The 25791-nt window shown below is 36.2% G+C and overlaps 1 protein-coding gene across 3 annotated transcripts in view; it reads right to left on the bottom strand.

The window, feature by feature from the left end:
* Serpini1 (serpin family I member 1) overlaps positions 1 to 25791 on the bottom strand; it is an 81949-nt gene that overhangs the window by 34416 nt on the left and 21742 nt on the right. For 2 of the 3 annotated variants that reach the window (XM_040270038.2, XM_005332511.5), the window contains exon 2: positions 84 to 351. In XM_040270038.2, coding sequence (XP_040125972.1) covers positions 84 to 333 — 250 coding nt within the window. In that variant the 5' untranslated portion in view covers positions 334 to 351. Of the gene's footprint in view, positions 1 to 83; positions 352 to 21841; positions 21972 to 25791 lie in introns of all 3 variants that reach the window. The other variant, XM_078043603.1, reaches the window with a different exon arrangement.

The raw sequence follows: 25791 nt of genomic DNA, 5'->3' as shown, positions 1-25791 counted from the left end.
TGCTGCCTCTGACATAGGACAACATAACTGAGTTCAAAGTTAAAGCCAAACCATCCTGAGAAGTCAAACTCAAGCACACTTACCATTTTTCAGGTTGTCATATCCCATTGAATGGCGGATTTCCTTTAGAGTGGACCCCTGAGCGCCAAGTTCCATCATTCCCATGGCAAGAGCAATACTCAATGGAGAGAAGAGAATATTTTCATCTTCCCCAGTGACTCGAAGATGGTTATACATATTCACTGACAACTCAGCAATGGTATCTTCAGAGAAAGTGGCCCCTACCACCATACTATATAGAACCAGCAAAGAGAATAGTCCAAGGAAAGCCATACTGGAATAGGTTCAAGCCTAAAAAAACAATAATTTGCATATTAATTGCCAGTTATCTCAAAGCTATAGAGTATAAAGTAAATATATAAGAGATTATTTCTTGGAAAATTTGTGAAGTGAACCAAACATTTCTAAACATACATAATATTAATAACTCTAACACAAATTAAGGATGTGTGGGAAAGTCCTCCTTTTTATTTCTTCTTTTTTTTTTTTTGGTGCTGGAAATTGAATCCAGGACCTCATGCATGCCAAGCAACACGCTCCACCACCAAGTTAATCCCCCAACCTCAAAAGTCCTACCTCTAATGATTCAATTAATATTCAAATAAACAAATAACATTGCTAAGTTCTGAGGATTTTTTCAGGAACAAGATAACTATGATTCTCACCTTCATGAAGTTTAGAGTAAGTAAAAATACATATACAAGTAATTCTAAAGTCGTGGTTGGTGAGGCTAGTTTAATAACTTCATAGCCTCACCACATATTTTGATCATGATTTTGAACCAACTTACCCTAGCTTCTAATAAGGTACATAGTTCTACGACAAGGGTAATGAAATTCCAAAGATGTTCACAGGGCTTGAGGTGAACTAGTGAAATTAGGCATTTGAAAATGTTGCTTTACCCATTTACTACAATTTATTAAATTAATACACCTTACAACTATGTTATCAGTTGATAAAAAGAGGTTAGACACACCCATGCCACAAGTCTCAGTTTATTCTGCCCAGGTCGCTGAACTCATGGAAAGTGATAACCAGATAGAGAAGGCGCAGACTCAACACAAGCCTGTGAATTGTTCTTCACATGCTGGTTCCTCTAGCCAAAGTTGAGAATGAAGTTGAATTCTTGCTACAAAATGGTCCTTTTGTACTCAGGCTTATGTTACCATTTCAGCTTATACTAACCAATTGGTGGTTGTTTTTGAAATGAGCATTTCTAACTATCAGGATTAGACAATTCTAGAACCAAACAGAAGGGCATCAAGGTCCCATTTTCCCTTGGGAAAAGAAAACATCATTCCCCGATCCTTCTGAGTTTCATTTTTGCCTCTCAACATGCCAGTATTCTAGCAGCCCTGTCTCTCCACCAATAGCCTAACCAGTACACACTGGGGACAGGATCCCCCCTTTTCCTTGTATTCTCCCACTCGGTCACTGCAGGCATCTGGAAAGCAAAACTGTTTATTCAAATAATTAAGTAACTTATTTACTCTTGATCAATTTTGAAACTCATTATTAAAATAACACATAAACTGCCACTGAATAAACACATTAGGAAAACTGCATTTTAATTAGGACTCGGCATTAACAGTCTCCTCCATTAATCAAATAAGAGAGTCCATACACATTTAACTGAAGAATAGTTTATTTCCAACAGGGTTTTGCGTCAGAAGAACCTAATTAGTCCTATAATGTTTGAGATTTTAATTTCAGAGAACTGCCTGGTCAATTTATAAGTTCTTCATATTTTTGAGTTAGAAGCATCTATTTATTTATTTTTTTTCCCAAGGTCCTCTCCCCTAACCCTTCCCTTCCTGCTTTTATATTTAGATTTGAATAATTCTAGCTTGTATATGAAGGCATGAGTCAATATGGACTCTTACAACCCCTGCTGCTAATGGAGTGGCTACTACTGGGGCAAGGCAAGCTATGTAGCTCATGCAGCCCTGGGACAGATGCCAGGTCTTAAGAACCTACCACCATTAGAAGGCTGCAGCTGCTGGAGCATTCTCACTTCTTTTTGTGCTCCAGAAAATTCTAGGACTAGATAGAAATAGAATAGATGGAAATTTCTCTCTCTAGGTTCAGGAGGAAATTTAACAAGTCCTCCTGTAAGTTATAAAAGGACTTAAGACATATCTAGTATTTAGTGCATAGATTGTAATGCTACTTAGAAGAATTCAAATCCAGTCAGATTCAAAACCCCATCATCTTAATCACTACACTATACCATCTTTGCTGAAAGGCCAAACCTAGGCCTCATTACTCATTTAACACTACTCATTATCTAGTACAAAACAAAGAAACTAAATTCATTATATGACAGTTGTTTCTGTTAGTCAATAATACAGCTATTTAGAAACTACTACCATTAGGACAGCTCATATTTCAGGCTATTAAAAATATTTTGTTCACAAAAACCAAAAATATCCCAATCAATGACCAATTAATACATTCCAGAAAACAAAGGTAGGCCTATCATATGCTTATAGGCATTTTTATTTACAAATGAAACATCATGAGATAATCATAGCTAACATTTTCCACATACTTACAGAATATATCTTATTTAAACTTTGTAATTGCCCTTTAAGAAGGAACTCTTACTGCCCCTATTTTATAAATGGAAATGCAATCTTAGAGATGTTAGGAACTTGGCAATGTCATATGAAGTTGGAGAGCCAGGACTAGAGCTTAAATCACTTGACAGTGCCTCAACCACTAAAGTAAACTCCTTCTCCAGTGTTTGGATAAACAGGAAGATATGCAACTTGGAGAACAAGACTTGGATTTAAGTCCCAGGTCTGATATCATGCTGCATAGCCTTCAACAAGTCATGTGCATTCTCTAAAAACTTGGAAAGTCCCTACCTCACAAAACTATTTTACAAAAAAACTGTGTGAACTACTGATTTTAAGCTACAAGTTTTACTAATGGTGAACATTATTATGAGAAAATACATTTTGTAGGCATAGTTGCCAAGTCAAAAAAGAGGCTATAGAACTAAGATGAGTATTTTATCATTGCTGTTGGCCCATCTAATATAGCTCCATTATCTATGAATTCAGCCAAGATCACAGAGGTAACACCAACATATGAAAATACATAGAAACAGGCTTTTGTCCTCAGGAAACTCACATCATTGTGCCCAAGTATAAAACGTATTATACTGGTTCTTACCTTTTTAAGAAAATAAGTCTTTTAAGAACTAGGAGAAGGGTAAATCAACCTTTCAGAAACATGCATACACATGGATAACTGAAAATTACATCTGGCCAGGATATTCAATGGCCTCAGATGAAGAACCCTTGGTCTACAGCAGATGGTCCAGATGCAAAAAGAAGCAGTGTTTGCTGGACCTGCGGCTGTGCAGTTTTTCCTTTAGTAGGGCGGGGAGGATAGTGAAGCCAAAACCCCTAAAGTGTCTTTGGGCTTCTAGAGAACTCCTAGGAAAAGCACCCATTATGTTTGTGAGCGAGGGCTCTTCCAGGGCAGTAAGCAGCAGTGTCCACTGACAACATGTTCTGCTAGGGTATTTGGAGCCTGTGGCTATGAAATAGCAGTAGCAGTTCATGCCAGGGAACATTTTGGTAAATATTGAAAGAACTCTGCTTTGGAAATATATGTTTTGGGCCATAGTTAAGTAAGCCTTCCTCCATTAAAGGCCAGATTTGTAGATTTCAGCAAAATTACCTCTGCTAGCTGGGCACAGCCCTTCTGAGCCTACCTACCCACACCTGGTTGCTGGCTCCCTGCACCTCTGTTGCCTGTGATTACTCCTGATTGCTTGGAGGTCTTTTTTTTGGTGAGGGGTGGGGTTTCCTTTCCATGCTCTCCCTTGTTAGTGTAGACGTTCCCATGAATCTAACTCTGGCCTTGATTTCTTCTCTCCTCAGTAGTAAGCCATGGAAAGTAATAAACCACGGAAAACAAAGATACTTCAACTATGATATCCATTCAGATTATCTGCCTCCCCCAAAAAAGTAAAATTCCATTTCTGGTTTTATTTTTATATTTATTTCTGAGGTACATTGCTAATTGTTCATGGGCTATTTATTCTTCAACTCTTGTGGATTCTTTGCATACAAGATAGCTTACACAGGACCCCTTATCTTATTAATCAAACTCACCTATTTCCTCACAATATCAGTCTTTGACTCTTCTGCATCTCTTTACCCCTCGTGTTCAATGGATTGTGAACATTTATTCCATACTGCATCCCTGGTGTCTCTCCCTATTCAGCCCATGGCCACAACAGTGATTCTTGTTCCCAATGCATTCTCAAAGACTATGCTACTGGTTCCAAGTCATTCTTTGAATCCTTGCTTACTACCCTCTTCACTCCAAAGTATCAATTGCCTTCAGATCAAACTGTCCCGATGCCCTATGGCCAGCTTATTACCTTATTTACCAAACCTCACAATCTCTCTCAGTCTTGAGCCTCCTTTGCACTGTGACCCACCATAACTTTCTACCCACGACTCGTGTTCATGGATCCTGTAACTCTAGTGAGACCCCTCTGTGCAAAATATATCTCAGTATTTCTCTCTCTTGTTGCTGGTTTATGTAGTTTTTTTTCCCTCCCTAAAATTACCCCAACCCAGTTCCATATGTTCAAATCCTAAACATTCCTCGAGATTCTATTCCAATTTTACCTCCTTCATGAATACTCTCCTGGCCCTTCAGGTAAAACTGCAACTTCCCCTTCCTCTGATATCTCACCACATTTTTTTTTTAAATCTCTATGTCTGCAACAGCATACACCACTGCTTCCTGCTGTTAAAGATAATTCTATATATGCATCATCTCTTTTCCTAGGTTTATTGAGGGCAAAAAATAGAAGGTATTCATCTTTTATATCTTAGGTTAATCGGAATAAGGACATATTGCATTATACATAGTAGGTGCCAAATCAATATTTTTTGCATTAATACAGCACAGATATTAAAGCACAAGATGCTGCATAGGAGTCACTGAAGCTTCTGAGTTCTTGAGGTTAATTTAATCTGAAGCCATAGGTAGTGGCTCATTTCCATTTTTTTCCCCTTTGATAAAGTGTTTCCTCATTGAGTGTGAGGCCAGCTTTCCCACTGGACAAAGTGGTATTGTCACCAGCACTGGCACAAAACAATGGCTGAACATGTGATGCATTAACAACAGGTACACCACCTTGAACAGTCACAAAAGTGGCACTCAAACATTACTGTATTAACATCAATCTACAAAATGCCAGGGCCTCACGATTAATCATAATAATCAATACATTCTCAAATGAGCTTCTCTCACATGGAGACTTACGCTGGAGATTTATTATTTTCAAGCAAGTGAATAAAATGCCTTTTTATAAAAATCACAAGGGACTGCAGCTCTAGAATAGGAGTAGATCATGCTGCAGTAGAAGGAAAAAGTAAGCTATGAATAAACTACCTCTAATTCTTGCATTTTTCCTGCCTGATGCCAGTGGTAGGGGTTGATTGTGTGCATGTGTGTAAGTGTATATTATTTTAGAAAACACTTCATTAAACCAGGGAAATAAATCTTCTTGTAATATCGAAGTACAAGAAATCACAAGACTAAAAACCAGCATAATAAAAAAGATACTTCAAAAAAATATCTTTGGGAATTAATCTTATTTATAAGGAGATTGATGCTGGGGATGAAACTCTGTGGTAGAACACTTGCCTTGCATGCACAAGGTCCTAGGTTTGATTCTCAGTACTGCAAAGAAAAAAAAACCCATTTATTCATTTCTAAATGCATCTTACTGATTTTTTAATAATTCAAATCTTTCAAATTTTAAAAAATGTTGTCATAGTTGTAAGTTGAAGAAAAGGTGGAGGTGCTCCCAACAGCTGAGAAAACTGGCTGAAAAATGTCCCTTCCTTTGGGGGGAAAATACAAGAATGAGAGCTTAACACAGAGAGCCCTGTCTTAGAAGTAAGTCCTTTCGTCTGTTAATTTTCAGACTTTTGCATGGAGAGGATTAGTAACTATTTTTAATATCTTAAAAATATTGAGGGAAAGCAACACAGGGTTGCTAAATTTCTATTGATTATGAACACACTGGAGTGGGGGCAAAAACAAACCAACAATAGCCACAGCAAAACCTCAACAACAACAACAAGTCTCTTACAAACACATGAAAGAATAAACATTTCAAAACGAAAATGACATTCCTTTAAAACTAATATATTTAAATTAATTAATTTCACTATTCTTCCCCCCCCCCCCACTTTGCCACAGATTGGTAAAAATTTTATCAAGTGTTTGGGAAACTGAGTTTTTGGGAAACACTGTTCTAATTCTGCTTAGGACTAGCTTCACAGGAACATTTGCAATAAGTTGAAATCTCTAGGCCTTTGTTTCCTGACTTTCTAAGAGAAAGACTTAAATTAGATCAACAGCAATAAAGCTGGAAATTTGAGGGGAAAAAAATTGTCCAAAAACAGAAAAGGCACTATCTTATGAAAAAAAAAAAAAGAATCTGTATTTTAGTAATCTGTAATTTAGCAATTTTTCATGAAACATGCATTGTGTTCTTTGTCTACCTCAATTTTAACTATTTTAAAACTGGAATAAATCTTATAATCATTATCCAAAGAAAGCAGCCAGTCCTCAGGCAGAGAGCCAAGCTGTGACACAGCTGTCACTTCTTATGCAGGTGTCACAGCTGGGGCAAGTGTGAACTTGAAGTTACTTATTAATTTTTGTTCCCTCAGTGGACTTATTTCTACTACGGGTGCTGCCTCTCATAGCTGAGTTTTTCCTTAAATTTGAATCTAGAATTGTCCTCAATAGGGCATTCTGGGTATGTAGACAAGAACAGAAAGGGCACTGGAGGATATAAATGTACAGTAAGTGAAGAAAATATCCATCACTCAAAGAATGAACAAACCAATTTTCTTCAAAACAACAACCAAATGCTTTACAAAAGACCCCAGAATAGAAGACATGTGCAAACAGATAAATCTGTTCAAGTAGATAAATCTTTTGTCCTTGGGATATACAAAAGAACTGTTTGTTGGATACCAAGCAGTACAGCTAAAAGCAGAGGAATTTGCCAAATCTCTCAGAATAAATCCTGTTGCTTTCAAAGGCAGGAAAGATATGTGTGTATGCTATGCTACAGACTTCAGTAGGTGATAAATTGTTGAAAACGTCCTAAGTTTCAAAATTACCTGTAAAATTTTAGGTATATAATTAAGCTGAAGTGTATGTGCAGGGTAGGAATGTGGGGATAGACTACTCAAATAATCAAGTGGAAATGTAGAGAATTCCAAAATTCTTTGAAATGCGTTATGTATGATTCTTTCCATCAAAAAGCACTAAAAAGGTTTCAATCAAAACCTGCGTTGTAAAATGATCCTGTGATATGCATGATAAATAATGATCAGAAGTGATTCAGAGGAATGTGAAGGCTTAGATTTAAATCTTTACTTACTGTAAGGGCAATATGCCATGGTATGAATAAATACAGTCCACTATTATTTTTTTAAAGAAATGTATATTTTTTTCCCTTTAAAATTTTCTTTCTCCCCCAAAAAGCTGTTATTAAATCGAGATATCTGTTAAAACCAGAACCAAGGAAATAAGGAATTACAAAAAGGGCTTAATTCTGTGATTGTTAATATCTTAGAAAACAATACCCAGAATATGGTACCCTGTTATGGTGTTTATTTTATTTTAATTATTATTATTTTAATATTTATTTTTTAGGTGTAGATGGGCACAACACAATGCCTTTATTTATTTATTTATTTGTTTGTTTTTAATGTGGTGCCCAGAATCAAACTGTCCAGCCAGGTGAGCGCTCTCCTGCTGAGCCACAATCCCAGCCCTGCTGTTTATTTTAATTTAAATGTCCTTGGAGGGCACTGTTGCTGGAACAGGCTTTATTCTTAGGTTCCCACATCTGCCCTAAACACCTTCTCTCTGAAATTTCAGAGTCTCAGGAAAGAAGGCTGAGGAATGTAACCATATCTGGACAGACTTTATCATAACATATTATCTCTCAGTCTCTTTCAAATCCCAAAAGGAATCACTGACAAGCTAATTGCTATTTCTCAGGTCAATGCATTTCTCCCAAGATCATGTATGACTCCTCTAAACAGCCTACATTCCCCAAATCTCTCTTCCTTACAAAGAGATTTAGGATCAGGGTTAAGGTTAGGGTTAAGCTCAATCATGCTTATTCACATTTACAAATTTTGTTAAGGGCTTTCTCCTGTTAATCTATTGTTTGTCTGTTATCAGACTCAATTATCAAACCCTCAGAGGTAAAGTATCTCTCTATGGTACAAAGTTTAAACCTAGCTTCCTTTTATTTTGTCTCTCTCTGCCCACCCAGCAAGGTCACTGTGACCCTTTTCATGATTTGCAGTTTTCAGTAGATACATGCCTATGCTCTTTTTCTTATACTGTTGAATGGAGAAGAGGGAAGCTCTTCAGGTATCTCTCAAACAAGGTCAACTTGGGAAAATGTCAGATAAATCAAAAGGACAGAATCATGGACAAACTTAAGAGAACTTACAGAAAGTTTATTTGCCAGAAAAAGAAAATATAAAGAAAGAGTCCAAGATGATAAGTAGATGTCTTATAGGGAAAATGTTACATAATCTAAAACATACATTTCCAGGCTATCTGACTCTGTTGCTTTGGATGTTTCTTGGAATTTTGGACAACTCTAAGTTGTAGAAGACTGACAGTGATGTAAATGTCTTTTATGTTGAGCATAAAAATACACAGCATATATGCATGATGAAGTGGCATGTAACTGATTATTTCTCTCTGGGTACTGACCAGTTTTGCATCTACTCAGCAAATGTATTTTGGTATTCCTAATGTATATTGGTCTGCTTTGTGAATTATCTCCCAAATTGGTCATAATATCTTGCAGGTTCTCTCATTAATTAATGCTCAATTAATGAGCCAAATGAAATTTTAACATGTAGTCATTTTATATTTGTATGAAAGTCAAGATTGTAACCTTTAAAAAAATAATTATCCTTCATCTGATTTTTTAAATCCTTAAAGCTAGACATTTTTCTTTGAAAAATATTATTTTTAATGAGATAATCCAAGGGTCAGAGTAAGAAAGAACTCAAATACTAGCCTTTTCTTATTCACTAAATACTCCTTGATTATTAGTTGAATTACTAGTGTACCACTGATACCTCAAAGTTATTTGGGTAAACTGTAGTTGGGAGTTACTAGTCATATGGCCACTTGCACTGACCTGGCTGTGCTACAGATCTAAATTTCTTGAGTATTTTTGCATGCATCCAAGAGGAAAGTTGGGTCTGATGGCCTGCTCATTTAGGGACCGAATAATCTAGTCCTGGAAATATTGGAGCACAACCAAGGAAAATTTTGTTGTGGCAAAATTCCCCAGAATTTCTAAAGTGCTTTGTTAGAAGTTTAATATATTAAGTCTGGATTCCTCAACATTGACAGAAAGGTTATTGGAATGAAGATGAACTGTGACTTAGAAGAAAAGTCTGCCTTCCTTGGCAATGTCTGAAGCTTCCAAGAAGCTTTGAGTTTTCCTGGAAGTCTCCCTAGGTGGTAACATTACCTTTCCATTAGGGATAGGGGATCTGAACCTCCAAAAAACATTTCATAATGATCATAATCTCATGGGAAATTGTTTTAATCTAGTAAGTGGAGGTTGACTAGTAAATATCTGGTCAATCCTTTTCTCACCTTAGGCCATAAGTAATTTCTAAAATTAAAAGCTAAAGTACTTCTTAAAAAAAACATTTTTATTTGTAGATGGACACAATACCTTTATTTATTTATCTTTTTTAAAAAATTATTTATTTTTTAGTTATAGTTGGACACAATATCTTTGTTTATCTTTATGTGGTGCTGAGGATCAAACCCAGTACCTTACATGTGCTAGGCAATTGCTCTACCACTGAGCCACAACCCCAGTCCTAAAACACTCTATTACCGTGGCTGGGGTTGTGCGTCAGTAGTAGAATGCTCACCTAGTACATATGGAGCCCTGGGTTCCATCCTCAGCACCACATACAAAAAATAAATAAAGGTATTGTGTCCATCCACAACTAAAAACATATTTTAAAAAAGTACTTCGTTACTTTGTGTCATTTAAAAATTAGACCAACACTGTTAAAGAAAAAAGTATTTATGACATTTGTTAAAGATGGTCCAGAAGAGTGTACTCAGGAGGGACTACTGCAGTGGATATTTCATGCAATTGGGGAGAGGTCAGGTGTAGCTTTAAATACAAGAACGAGTGGGAATTTCCAGCCAAGGAAAAGGATGGAGATCAGTGGATGGAAAATGACTAAAAGGAGACTTAAGCAGCAAGGGGAGTTCTGTACAAACAGACTTGATGGGAATCTTGCCAGGTGATAAAAAAGATAAAAAAGAAGGCCAGGGTGATAAAAAAGATGGGGAATCAGATATCAAGGGTGGGAGAGCCTAGCTAAAATGACCCTGCAGTGTTCTTACTGAAAACTAAATAAGAAGACCCAGGGCAGAGGTCAAAATCAGGGCTCAAAGGAGCATGACTCACATTCAATCAAGGAATCCTTATCTTTGCTGCTCAATAAAACTTTCTGCAATGACAGAAATGTTACATGTACATGTTTGTCCAATGATGTAGCCACCAGCTACTTGTGGCTGTCAGGTACTTGAATTCTAGCTAGTGCTCCTAGGGAACTAAATTTTTTAAACTTAAATTTAGTTTAAATTTAAATAAATGGTTAATGGTTACCTAATGCATTAGACAAGGCAGAACTAGAAGTAGGCTAAACAGATCAATGTTTCATAACACTGTTTCTTAACCAAATAGTCCATAGTACAAGTATTTAAGACAAAAACAAAAAAATAAGTAGCATGAAGCCTACAAACCATGTTTCTATACCTAAGATATTTTCATTTAAAAAACAAACTCCCTTTTCTCAGGAGATCACAAATAATAAAGTGCCTCCTTTGGAATTTCAGAATCTTTGGTTAAAGCAGGTGATTACTGGGGAAAATAAAATCAATGTCAACAAAGCACAGTGAACTGGCAGGTTCCCAATTGTCCTGGAAATGTGATTTAGGCTTTCCATAAAACGGTAATGAATAATTCTCTTTGGCACAAGTGAAGAGAATAAGTACTTGCCAATGAATGACTTCCTTTGGTTTTGTGTCAGAAGAGCTAAAAAAAAAAAAAGTGACATAGGAGCCCTAAGCCAAATTTGGGAAGTAGTTTCAGAAAGATGGGTGAAGGTCATCAATCAAAGTCACATGTCCTCCAAGGCCATTTGGGAACCAAGCCAGGCATTAATGGTCTTAATTTACCCATTAATGTTTTAAGAGATCCCTACCCTTTGCTCTCTTCCCCAGACACTGTCTGGCCTGGTTGTTTACAAGAATATGAATGTTAATGCGGGAAACACCTTGTTTAGCTCCTAATTTTGTAGGTAAGAAACTGGGTGATTTTTGTGGAACAGCTTCTCACGCACAAAGGATATTTAATGGATTAGAGAAATACTCAAATGTGCATGCAAGACCTAGGATTTCATTTACTCCATTCACTCATGCAGTAAATACTAATCCTTGCCAACTATGTGCCAGTCCCTGTGCTAGGTACTAGGCATCCCAGTGCCTAGGATGACAAAAGCATCCTGCCTTTGTGGCATTTTCTTTTGTGTATTAGGTCTATGTTTTTCAAATAGATATTCAGATTTTCAGTCCGAGTTTTTAAAAATTAGACTTACTAAACGTTCTTTATTAAAATGTTACTTATATAATAACATTTTAAAAAGTTGGCCCTGTTTCTGTAAACCTAAAAATACATCCCGAGATGTAAGGTTACTTCTCAATTATATTTCCAATGGAGGAAGCTGTCGTCTGACTTACCTTCAGTCATTCATGCATTCATATGACATTTCAGTATGTCCTGAGGACTAGGAAATGAAGTAAAATTTTCAGAGAGGTTATTTTAATGCACAAAGCAAAAGAAAAAAAAAAATCTTTACACAAAGGCTTTCATAGCTTTCCAAGTCAGTTTTAAGTTTGTCTTGTAAATGTACATTCAGAACCACAAATATGCTATTTTAACACAATAACATCCCAGTAGAGGAAAGAAGTATACAGGGCCATATATAAAGGATCTTTCTTCTTCTCCATTTATAAAGGCCCCTAGCTTTTTGCCCCTACTTCCTTTCCCCCTTTTACTTTCTCCTCTTCCTCTTCCTTCTCCTGTTTTGAATTCTCTGTCTCTCCCCACCACAATATTAGCCTCAGCTATTGTTACTTTGCTCCCTTATCTGTAACCTGTGACCTTACATTATAAGAATCACATGTGAGGGTTTCAGGACATTTCCTTAACTCTCCTGAGATGAAATGCTTAGGTTCAGTTGGCTTCAGTTTCTAAGGAGGCCATGCAAAACTACTTTCTTATTTCGGCTAATGACCATAATGTTGCCAAGATGAGCACTCTTTCAGTATGATGGCTTAGATTAACGGGAATATGACATTAACTTAATATGGAAGGATGTTAAGATCAGCTTGAATCTTGTGAAACAGTTGTTTTTTTTAAGTCAAAGTGGTCAAATATCAGCAATGTCACATGCTACCTACTGAGCATTTGTTGTATGCAAAGTTGAAGAGTAGAAATTTTTCAAAAAATTCGTTTTTGTGGTGCATTGTAATTACACATAATAGTGGGATTCATTGTTATGTATTCTTACATTCACATGATATACTTTGGTCAATTTCGTTCCCCTGTACCTTCCCCTTCCCTCACCTCCTCCTTCCCCCTTGCCCTTTCCTCTACTTCACTGGTTTCCCTTTCATTTTCATGAGATTCCCCCTGCCTGTTTTTTGGGTTTTTTTTTTTGCTTTTTGCTCTCCAGCTTTCACATATGAAAGAAAAATATGACCCTTGACTTTGTGAGTCTGGCTCATTTTTGCTTATTATAATGCTCTCAAGTTCTGTTCCTTTTTCCTGCAAATGATATAATTTCATTCTTCTTTATGGATGAATAAAACTCCATTGTGAATATATGCCACATTGTCTCTATGCATTCATCTGTTGATGGACACCTAGGCTGGTTCCATATCTTGGCTATTATTAACTGCACTGTTATAAACATGGGCTGCCCATCTCCCCATCCCATGCTGACTCTAATTCTTTTGGATATAAAATGATTATACAATAATATAGCTGGGTCATAGGATGGTCCTGTCGCTAGTTTTTGAAGACTAAAACTTTCAGATGCTCTTTTACTATTTTATATTCCACACAGTTGTTTTGATGTTTTTTTTAAAAAAAATGCATGCTAACTTAGAAATCTAGAAAAAAATTCCTTATTATGATTTTCTCCAGAATTATTTTTCTCACCTTGTACTAGAAGTGTTAGCCATTAAGAGAAATGACTCTCTAATACAGACTACCAACCTAAATGAAATGCCTCTTCCTTAACCATAAAAACACTCATGGCTCACACTGTTTTACCCTGAGGAATTAAGTGACGTGCATTGTTTTATAAATATTCTTTTTTTAGGACTACAGACTATGGCAAAAATGAAAGTAAGAATATGTCAAAAATAATTTGACTCCTTTGCTTTTTAAAAGCTCTCATAAATTTAAAATAAGAAATTTCCCTGACATTGAGTAGTGTTGTGCTAATGCTACCTGAAAATACCTGCCTGGTAATGCTATTTATAAATGTCGTAATAGGAGAATTTCTAAAAGAAACTGGTTTCCTCATCCTGTTCCTTGCTGTGAAAAGGCAACTTGTAATTTTTATTTCTGAGTATGGGCAAACAAGTAGAACATAAGTTGATATAAAAAGGTTCTGAGGAAGTGTTCTGGTTATATTTCCCTGTAATTTTCAGAACAGCATTTTTACAATAGAGTAACAGCTTTAGGAAGTGTGTAGAAAGATGTGTCAAGGAAGTCAGCCAGTGTTAATGCTGGGGAGGAGGGGAAAAAAAAGTTAGGGAAGAATTGCACTTCTCTATGAGGCACTTAAAATGGTAATTGACCACCTTTATTTTCAGAGATCAGGAGAGAAATGGATTTAATTATTTTCTTCTGAATCTAATTCAAGTTTAACAGTCCTCATTGGCAGGAAACTATCCCTTACCAAGCTCATACACCAGTAGAAAGCTTTCCCCATTATTGGACAGGTGGAACGGAAGGCACAGTTTATGGGTCATATATTGTAAGCACCCAGCATCCAGGGTCCTTGACATACTATTAGGATTCACTGCTCTCCCTCTTAGTTAATCACTGGAAGATCTCAAAAGAGTCACAATGAAATGCAGGCAAAGGTTTTTCTTTTTCTTTTTCAAAGGGAGAGAGAAAGAGAGAGAGAAAAGAGAGAATTTTTTTAATACTTATTTTTTAGATTTCGATGAACACAACCCTCGAATGCCAGGCGAGCACGTTACCGCTTGAGCCACATCCCCAGCCCTGGTTTTTCTTTTTCTTAACTTTTGGTTTGCTTCTTAGGTATTTTAATCATTCTCAGAATTTAAATCTAGCTGTGTCAGAGAAATTTCAGAGGCTATATTAATGACCCAAGGATATGTGTCAGAGACTATCATGTAGATATAGATTCGAATTCAAAGTAAACTGGAATACAATTGAATAGTTCTCTTGACTTAACCTTTTTTAAAAATACAGAAAATCAGAAAATCATCCCTCCACTTCTGTTAATTTAATGCAGGAATTTTCTATGCCAGACTGACTCTGGGGAATTCCATGTGTGTGCACACAGACATATGCACAGCTGTTCCTCTCAGCTTTGACTCACTAGTGATGAGGTAACTCCTAATATTGGGATGAAATCTCACTTCCTTTAACACACTGATCCTACTTATGGCAAATAATGCTACAACTTTAAATATAGAACATATTAATTAATATCTATCTACCTTCTGATTTATTACAGTACTTATATTTTTAAAATTAAAATCAATTAAATAGGTAAAACATTTGGAGTACAGAATTCAAGGGGTATAAAAAAAGTGTAGCCGGGCACAGTGGTACATGCCTGTAATCCCAGCACCTTGGGAGGCTAAGACAGGAGGATTGCCCATTCAAAGCCAGCCTCAACAAAAGTGAGGCACTAAGCAACTCAGTGAGACCCTGTCTCTAAATAAAATACAAAGTTGGGCTGGGGATGTGGCTCGGTGTTCAAGTTCCCTGAGTCCAATCCCCAGTACCAAAAACAATAACAACAACAACAAAAGTGTGCATACAGTAAAGGTTCTCTTTCTCAGACTCCCTTGTCCCTTGTCAGTCAATTTCTCCAGGTGAAACCAATCAATTTTATCTTTTAGCCATATTGTATGCATATACAGCATCTGTATTACCCCTTTTCTTACAGTAAAAATAATGTAATGTATATTCTATGCATGCTCTTTTGTCTTATAAACAATATAAGCTGAGACTATTTCCTATAAATAGCTTTCTCCATACTGCTTTCCATAGTGGTTGCACCAATTTGCTATCAGCTTGATAGCATTTCACTATATAGATGTGCCATGATTTATGTAATTAGCCTCCTACCAATGACAATTTAAACAATGACAGTCTTTTAATATTACAAATAATGTTGCAATGAGTAACTTCAGAAACATATCATTTCACAGGTGTGCAATTATCTCTGCAGGATAAATTCCTAAAAGTTAAATTACTAAGTCAAAAGACACAAGTACTTATAATTTTTGCAAATACTGCCAAATTGCCCTCCACAGAGGTAAGATCATTAAAACCCTAGGAATACACTCAAATAAGGAAGAGTTATCTGAAAGGAAAATTAAAATGATTCTGAAGAATAGGTGCAAAAAAGATCAGCATACTTCATCTCCTATGTAGTGTTCTTGCTAAAATAAGGACAAATGAACATATTGGATTTAGGGGTACCATCAGGAAGATCCAAAAAATAGGAAAATTCACAAGACAATTGGTACAATTTTAGCAAAATCTGGTAAGAAAGAGCTGTGAGAGTTGGGGAAGCAGGGAGATATGACTTATAAGAGATTAGGGTGACATCAATCAATTGAAATACCTAAACGTTATTTGAATCCTGGTTGAAACAAACCATAAAAGATAATTTATAGCAATTAAGAGACAATTGAGGGAAAACTTAGGATAAACGAAAATTGATGCTTCATTCTTACACAGGAATATTCAATATTCTACAGATGTCAGTTCTCACTATACTACTCTATAAAGTTAATATAATTTCAATAAAAATAGTAACATTTTATGGGCTGGGGTTGTAGCACAGTGGTTGAGCACTTGCCTCATATGCATGAGGCACTGGGTTCGATCCTCAGCACTACATAAAAAAATAAATAAAAATAAACTGTTTAAAAAATAGTAACATTTTACAAATTATACAAGCTAACTCTAAATGTCATATAGTATAAGTTAAGCTACAAGAATAGCAAGAAAAATTCTGGGGAAAAGAATAATGATATGAAGGTAAAATCCATTAAAAAGTTATAATAATTAAAATAGAATGGGTCAGATACAATTAAGTATATAGAATGTAGCATTTCAAACGAGGGGGTTAAGACACATATTTTGTAAAAACTGGTACTGAGAAAACAGGAAATCCATGTATTTACAAATTTAAGAAGGTGCATACTTTATATCTCAAAATAAATTGCAGATGGATAGATTTTAAAAGTAAAATATAAAATTTTTAAATTCTAGGGGGAAATCATGGGAATTTTAAAATATATACTTATAATATATACATAGTAATATATAATTATGTGATAATAACATGTTTATTAAATTAAATAATACATAGTATCATATATTTATATAAATATACACACATACATATTACATATATTTTTCATATATAGATATGATATATATGTGCTTTTTATATATACAAACGTACATACATACAGTGTTGAAATGGAGGAGGCCTAAAGGTGGCAAAGTCCTAGCCTCCATTAAAGGAAACATTAATAAATACAATTGTCCTAATATAAAAAATATGTATGGCAGAAAATATATAAGTCAAAATACGAGTGACAAAAATCAATCTTCTATTACAAAAGGATAAAGGTCAACAAAAGACCTGTATAAATCAATAAAACCAACAAGAATAGTATAGAGAAGTGGGCAAAGAATATGAACAGATACTTCACCAAAAAGGCATTATAAATGGCTCTTGAACATATAAAAAAGCTTTGTTTTTAATTGCTAAAGATAGAAAATCTATAATTATTAGAAAAATAAAACTCCACTGAAGTAACTCTAGTCATTTATCAGATTGATAACTATTAGTCACATATAAGACTGGTAAAATACAATCTTAAGACTTAAACTCTTGGGGCTGGGGTTTTGGCTCAGCAGTAGTCCACTCGCCTCTCATGAGCAAGGCCCTGGGTTCGATCCTCACCATCACATATAAATAAATAAAATAAAGTTATTGTGTCTAACTACAACTACAAAAAATAAATATTAAAAAAAGACTTAAACTCTTAATATTAGAGAATAACCAAAGGGTATTTGACCTGTGGGAAAAATAGATGGTGACAAAAAGGGAGTCATTTCTCAAAAGCTATAGTACATATCTAGAATCTCTATTGTCTGGGTATTATGGTTATATCTCAGTTATACAAAGATCAAAATATCAGATGATTCCTTTTAACAAGAATGCAAGTGAAGAATCAGAATAAGCAAGAACTTGAAGATATTTGAACAGTCAAAAATAAAAATTCATAAAGATACAAATCTTTGTATTGAACCTTGTATAGTTAATTCGGAGGGGCAGGTCTTATTTCCTAACCCAGAATATATACTTTTATTGTTAGTACAATCTTAGTAAATATGCTTTTTTTTTTTTTGGTTTCCTATTTTTAGCTATTAAAAACAAAAGTTAGAGGTCGAGGCTCCAGGAGACAGGCACAATGACTTCAAGAAGAAGGCATAAAAAAATGTTGGTGTGCAGCAAAAGAAAAACCATGTAGACCTGACAGAAAGTTTCCTCTGATAATAATGGTTTTATTGCAGTACCAGGTCTGGATATTCATGATGATGCCCTTGAACTATTAACTTACTCTACTCAGTAGACTGAGTGCATAATATGTTGTCAGGTTAATTCTGTGAGCCATCTGAAGCAAAATACTGAGTGTTTAGTGGGATACGATTCAGTTGTTTAGAAATTTCAAACAAGATTCATCTTGGATTTATTTAGTATATTACTGCAGTTAAAAGGCAGTTATAGAGGGCCTGGGGATGTGGCTCAAGCGGTAGCTCGCTCGCCTAGCATGTGTGCGGCCCAGGTTCAATCCTCAGCACCATATACAAACAAAGATGTTGTGTCCGCTGAAAACTAAAAAATAAATACTAAAAAAATTCTCTCTCTTTCTCTTTAAAAAAAAAAAAAAGGCAATTACACATGGCCATTGGTGTGCTTTTGTTTTTCACCCCTCAAGTCAGATTCTCTATTCTTTGATAATTCTGGATTGAGTAATATCTAACTTACCTTATGACTACTCACACAGGAATACTTTGTGGGTTTATGACCTTATTGCAGAACATGGCCACAGGCCAAGTTTTAAAATTCTTTGACTTAACATAATTATGTTAAGAGAGTGAAATTATGTTCATATTTGAATCCGCATGGCTTAATAATTGCAGCCATCAGCACCATCTGTTGATCACCGTCCTCAGTGCCTGTGACAGAAAGGCTGTCTGAGGTCAATTTTCTTTCTGGTCATGGCTCTCTTTGCTGTTCCTTACTTTTTAGAAATTAAAATTGATGACATTTTGAAACTCTTCAAGTGTTTTTTGCAATAAAGCTACAGACAACAAAAGGGGTCCTTGGGGGAGGCAAGTTATTTTAAGATTTAGAACCTAGCATGATTAGATAGTGAGTATGTGATCTCTATGGATCATTAATATCATTAATGTGAGGCAAAAGTCCTAGATTAAATGGCTTCTGGGAGAGCATAATTTATTCAGAATGACATGGCTTTAAAATGTTTTTATAACCCGTTATTAAAAAGGGAGATAATAAAAGTATTTCTCTAAATCAGCACTTTTCAGTGTTTGGCCTGGTGAGTTCTGCATAAGAATTTCCGAGCAGATGGGTAGAGTACAGTTTAGGGGCAACATCAACAAACTCTTAAATCAGAAATTCCAGATATCGACCTCATCCGGCTACATTTTTAAGGGGTATACCAGGTAACTGTCCAACATGTTGGTAGGATATCAACTAGAATATGCCTATTAGTAAAACTGGTTGAAACAAGGTAGCGGTGGTCTGAGAATAGGGAAGGAGGAATAAATATCTGAGCATTCATTACAAGTAAGGTGCTAGATAAGCCAGCTCCTCTATTTCTTTACAATCTAGCGGCTATGACTTTTACATCTGTGTCCAGAATTATTGTTTAATATCTATTCTCTTTTTAGACTGAAGCTCCATGAGGACAGGCACCATATCTTCCTCATTCAGAAGTATCTGGGCCTCACCCACTTCTTGGTCTGTGCTCAATATTTGCTGAGTGAATGATTTAGGCATCATTTACTATCTTAACTCCTGAGTCAGCTGAGACTCAGAGACTTTGGTTAGACTGGCTAGGAGTACACAGTGCACAGCTAGTGGACAAAGTTGATCAGGACTGGTCAGGCTCCTTCCCTTCAATAACCCCTTCTTGTCATGGACATTCAATTGGTTTGTAAAGGGAGACTTCTATTTTGTCTGTTAAACTTCCAAACCTTTATAATGGAACTCATTAAAAAAAAATAACTTACATAGAATAGTAGAATTTGATCAATATTCTAGGGCTGGTACTCAGTCAAGGGAAATAAGAGAGTGAGGGAGTGAGAAGAAGCACTGGACTTTTAAATACTAAAACCAGGAAAAAGACATTGAATTGGTGAGTTCTGAAAGGAGGCTTCTAGGAGTAAGATGAGGAAGCAAGCCCTACATGCTTGGGATTCCAGGCCCAGGATTAGCAAGTATAAATCCTAAAGAAGCAGTGTGTCTGGTCATTCCAAAGGGCAGCAAGAAGCCAGAACCGCTGGAATGGAGAAGGTCAGAAGAAAGCAAGTGAAAGCCTGATTAGAGCAAACTCAGAAAGAATGAGGGAGAGAGACACAGAAACTGAGCCAAGGCAGCTGTTTTGAAGAACAAAGAAACAAGGCAGGAGCCTGATGAAAAGGGAGCAGTCAAGAGAGGATTTTATTTGTTAGTTTAAAATGGGGGAAAAACAGCATATTTCTTTCCTCATTGTAATGCTCTAGCAAAAGGGAAAACTGATTATTTAGGAGAGGGGCATTGCAGGAGAGGAATCACAAGTAGAGAGGAGAGGAGATGGAGAATACCAGATGAGTGATTGGCCTTAGACAGAGGCACAGACAATATATCTACAGAAACAGGAATAAAGATAAAATACAAGGCTCCTAAGGCTTTGAGGTGGGTAGATGGCATTGTGGGAAACTATATAAATTGACAGATAGGTCCCTTTTTCTCTGTGAAATAGGATGTAGGTCCTTAGCCCAGGCCAATCCTGGGAGAAGTATGGAGAATCTGCATTTAGAATATTTTTCTACTCACATATAAGAACCATATTATGCCATTCTGCTTAGACATATGAAAATATCTTAAGCACAGACTCTTGCTAAGGCTGTGTTTCTCATCCTTGGTTAGAATTAGCTTAGAAAATTGCCAAGGCCAATGTCAAGGAAATTTCGATGCGTCATTCCTACTTGGTAATGGCCCTCAGCAGAAAATACATTGCACAAGTAATGGATTTTGAAAAATAAATTAATACAGATTGAAAGCCTTCTCCTCTGTTCCCACTTGTATTGCAAATTTATTCTCTCAAAATTATTTCATGTTCTGAATGTCACTGAGAAATTTAGTAGATTGCTGAGCTGTACCCCAGAAGTGGGTTTCCAACCATAATTTAATTGGAAAGGTCGTAATGATGTTTCACCATATGGTACTGCCAGATGTAATCAATGCAATAGAAGTTTGAAAAAGACATTATTGAGTGTGTTGAAGCACATTTTATAAGCAATGAAACCTATCATTTATGCTACAGAAATCACTCTAATGTCTTATGAAATGAGCGCATCAGTAGAGTATACAAGCATTACAGGGTTAATGTAGAGTGAGTAATCATGGTTGAAAGGTAACATACTATAAAGTAATAAAGGTCCTTCTCACCAGTCATCAGTCAATACTTTAAGTCTAATATGGTTTAAAGTTTTTGCATTAATATGTTTGGTGATACAACTGGAAACTGATACAACTGGGCATTTAGTTTTATTAACAGAGAAACTATATAAGGGCATCAGCTATTAAATATAAACCTATAATTTTTCTCTACATATTTGTTTGTTGTTTTTATATACCATTCTAGTGGTTGTATGTGATATGGAATTACACTGGTTGTGTATTCATATATGAACATAAGAAAGTTATGTCTGATTCATTCTACTATCTTTTCCATTCCCATCCCCCTTCCCTCCCCTATCCCCCACCCTATCCCATCCCGTCCAATCCAGTGAACACCCCCCTCAACCAATTGAAATTGCATCATTAAACTTTCTGCTTATTATTTGGACTCTTCAATTCTCAAAAGTTTTGCAACACCGTGTCTAGTCTTGCCACAGAGAAACAAAACAAAAATGGGTATCTCAAATATATCAAGTCTATCATTCAAAGATCTGAAAACAGGTTCAGAGCAAAAGATCACACCAGAGTAAATGAGATATGAAGCACTCCCCCTCCAGGTTAGCTTGAAGAAGGTTCTTCAACAAAGAACTTACCTGCCCTAATTGCACATCAGGAGAAGCTGTTTTATCAATGTTGAATCATTCAAATATGTCTGTGTATTTTTTTTCCATATGCCTGCCAACAACACAAGGACATTCCAAAGCTGATCCCAAACCACCTGCCCTGCAGAGAATAAAATCATCTGGTTTTACTCTTTCCGACCTTGGCCATACTATAATTTTCAGGATTGTGGTGATGAGTGGATCTTAAATATTAATGCCTTAAATCTCCATGATGTTAACCTCACCCTCCTCACAGGCTATTCTGAACACACATGTGAAACCAATGAAGAAAAGACAATCTTGGGTTTAATTAGATAAATTTAAGAGAGATGGTCCACTTAGATGATCCATAGAGTTTCAACAGGTTAAATGATGTGAAAGTAATTGAGACACACATGTACTGTTATGGGTTTAGATGTGAGATGTCCTCCAAAAACTCACATGTGAGACAATGCAAGAAGATTCAGAGGAGAAATTATTGAGTTGTGAGAGTCTTAACCCAATCAGTGAATCAATACCCTGATAGGATTAACTGAATGGTAACTGAAGTGGTAGGGTGTGGCTTGGGGATACATATTTATATCTGGCCAGTGGAGACCTCTCTTAATGCTTCCTGGTCACATGTTAACTGCTTCCCTCTGCCACACTCTTCTACCAGGATGTCTTGCCTCACCTTGAGCCCTGAGGAATGGAGCCTGCTGTCTATGGACTAAGACCTCTAATATCTTTCTTCCTTTACGTTTTCTGGTTGGTTCTTTTAGTCACAGTGGAGCAAAAGCTGACTAAAATGTGTGTGTGCGTGCGTGTGCGCACACACACACACACACACACTTTGGAGCTGGAGCCATTCTCCCAGAATTGTGAAAACTCTTGAATTTAAGCTGAGGCAGCATGTTCAACCCAGAGTCAGTTAGAGTATCAGAGGATTGGAGGCCATATTCTCTGGTGAGTAGCCTTCTTCTGCCCTGGTGACAGAACAGTAGTGTGATATACTAAGAGTTTCAAAGCCTCACAATCTTATTTCCTCTTAACATAAGATATCCAACTGGTGGTAGGCCCTTCTACTACCCAAACCGCTGCCACTTTGGTACGATCACACAGAGAAACTCATGAGGTCAGCCAGCTGGACCAGAGACACAGGGGCGTGAGACTCATTTCAGCTGTGAGTGAGGCAGAATTTTAAATAGATTCTAAAGTAATCCCAAGAGCAAATAACTGTGAGGAAAATAAAGTTTACTTTCCTTCAGTAGTCTCTAAGTGGCCCTTCACTGGTGGAAGGACACTAAATGTTTACAGATAAGTAATAGAAGAGACTTCCAGGACACTGTGCTTCAAGGCCAATTCTGAAGTACTTTTGCTGCCTTCTCTGGAGGCTCAGTGAGCACCATCCCTGACCAATTTCTACTTTTTCTTTTACAACTCACCTCTTTGAAGATGACACAAAACTAGTCATATCCTTTTTTATACCAACAGTGACCAGTACATTTTTTGGGGGGGATGAGGGGGTAATGTGGACTGAACTCAGGGGCACTCAACCACTGAGCCACATCCCCTGTCCGATTTTGCATTTTATGTAGAGACAGGGTCTCATTGAGTTGCTTAGTGCCTCACTTTTGCTGAGGCTGGATTGGAACTTGCAATCCTACTGCCTCAGCCTCCAAACCTCTGGGATTACAGGCGTGTGCCACCTTGCCTGGCTAGTAGAGTGTTTTGACTTGTAGATTCTATACAAAATTTGATTCATAAGTTCTAAACAAATAAAAGAGAGAAATAGCTACAGTTTTTGACTATGAATAAGAAAACTGGATTAAAAGTGAGAACACTTGGACTTGACCTCTAACTCCACCATTCAATAACCTGTGTTACTCATGTCAAATCTTTTACTTTTGCCATAACTCAATTTAAAAAGCCATAAAATGGGATTAACAATATCTTCTCCATCTTCTTTATAGTTATGAGAATGAAATAGTGAAGCCCAGACTTCTACAGCAAGGAAAATGGGACTTAATGGGTAGCCTTAGGCAAGTCACTAAAATGTTGGCATTTACTTCCTGTGTCAAGTCTAGATCATAAAAGCATCCTTCTGTAATTTTTTTTTTCTTGGTGTTGAAGATTGAACCTAGCACCTTGGGCTTGCTAGGCAAGTGCTCTACCACCGAGCATACCACCACCCCAGCCCCACATCCCTCTCTTTAAATTTCTTTTATAAAAAGCCATTCAAATGTAAGAAAATGTTATAGTTTTTCTAATTTATTTAGAAACATTTAAAATTTGGTTTAAAAACACTTGACTTACAAAGATGTTGAAAAAAAGTAGCATGCCCATATATCCTTCACTCAGCTTCTCCAAATACTAGCATTTATTTTAGCTAATGCATGACTATTCAAACCAAGAAAGCAACAATGATTATTATTAATTAACCTATATCATTTATGTAAGTTTTGCTAGTTATTACACTGATACCCTTCTTTTGGTCCTGGATTCTATCCAGGATCCCATATTGCATTTAGTTGTCAATGTGTTGTTAGTCTCCTCCAGTCTGAGAAAAACTATCTTAAGGGGTAGAGTTAGGATTATGTAAATATCCTTTTTTGCATAACAATTTTGGCCACTAATTTAAATATTCATTTATGATTCTTGTCTGCAACAATTATTAACATAATATTTGTCAAACTGTGATTTTTCTACTTCCATCATTTTCCCTCTGCCCATCAATTATAATTCTACTGTAAGGAATAGCTGTCCCTTTTTTCCATTTATTTATGTATTCAAATGATTTATGTGTGTCAGTCTGGACTCATAGGTATTTATTTCATTATATGGGCTGTAACACATTTTTTTCATTATTTTTCAAACTGTCCGAAACTTATTATGTCTTTTTTCAGATGGTTCAACTCCTATAGATCAATGCCTTGCTAAAAATCAATCCATCCAAAGAAACATCTGTTTGAAGAAGTGGCATAAAAGAAAAAAAAATTGAAAATGTACGCTTAAAGAAGAAGAAAATGTGTGGGATACCAGGGGACATGGTGCACTGGATCTAGACACCTGCAGATCCAAGAGTGAAGACTAAAGACTCACAGGGATACAGAAAATTAGGAATGCTGAGTAACCCTGACATTTATAATATGGCTTGATATGTGGCCATAGGGCATTTAGCAAGAAGAGCATTTAGGGACACTTATGTCCCTGTTCATCTGAATGTACAGAGAAGAGTACAATGTATGATTACAAGTTCAAGTTCAATGGCCATCTTTGAGAGAGAGAGAGAGAGAGAGAGAGAGAGAGAAACAGAGAGAGAGAAACAGAGATATCACCAACTCAGGCTATATCAAAAAAATGACAGAACTTTTGGAATATAGGTAAAAGTCAACCTTCAGTTTGATTTCTACAACATAACCCCCATACATAAGACAGATCACATTCTTTCCTCTATGCATTTGTTCATCAATTCATTTATTAATTCATCACACTGACTATATTTTGAATGTTAAATATGTCCCAAGCCCTGTGAAAACATCATGTATAAAAACAACAATTAAACACTCTTCAGTGACCTTGCTGTTCAGTGGAACTAAGGTCCCATCAAAAGGCTGGTCTTTGAAAAAACTTTGAGTTTTACCAGTAAAAATGAGAGGGTTTGTCTTTGATCTTTAAAATTCTTTCCAGTACTAAGTCATTTGATACTATGATTAACTAACCTGAATATATAAAGGTAGCTGTTCAATGTGCCTTTCTCTCAAAATATTCTAGTCAGTAATAGATATACTTTTCTTTCTTTAATAAATCTTTTGTAGCTGTTTGAATACTTACTGACTCTCACAGAGCTGACTCTCTATGGATAGAAAACCTCATTTGCATAAAGCTACCAACTCTATTTTTCACACTGTGGCTTAGACTTGTAACATAATCAAGAGTCAGCTGAGACTCAGAATACATCA

Source organism: Ictidomys tridecemlineatus, chromosome 3, assembly GCF_052094955.1.
Source record: "Ictidomys tridecemlineatus isolate mIctTri1 chromosome 3, mIctTri1.hap1, whole genome shotgun sequence".
Taxonomy (NCBI): domain Eukaryota; kingdom Metazoa; phylum Chordata; class Mammalia; order Rodentia; family Sciuridae; genus Ictidomys; species Ictidomys tridecemlineatus.
The sequence above is the reverse complement of the archived record's forward strand: the minus strand, read 5'-3'. Positions and strand labels throughout refer to the sequence as shown.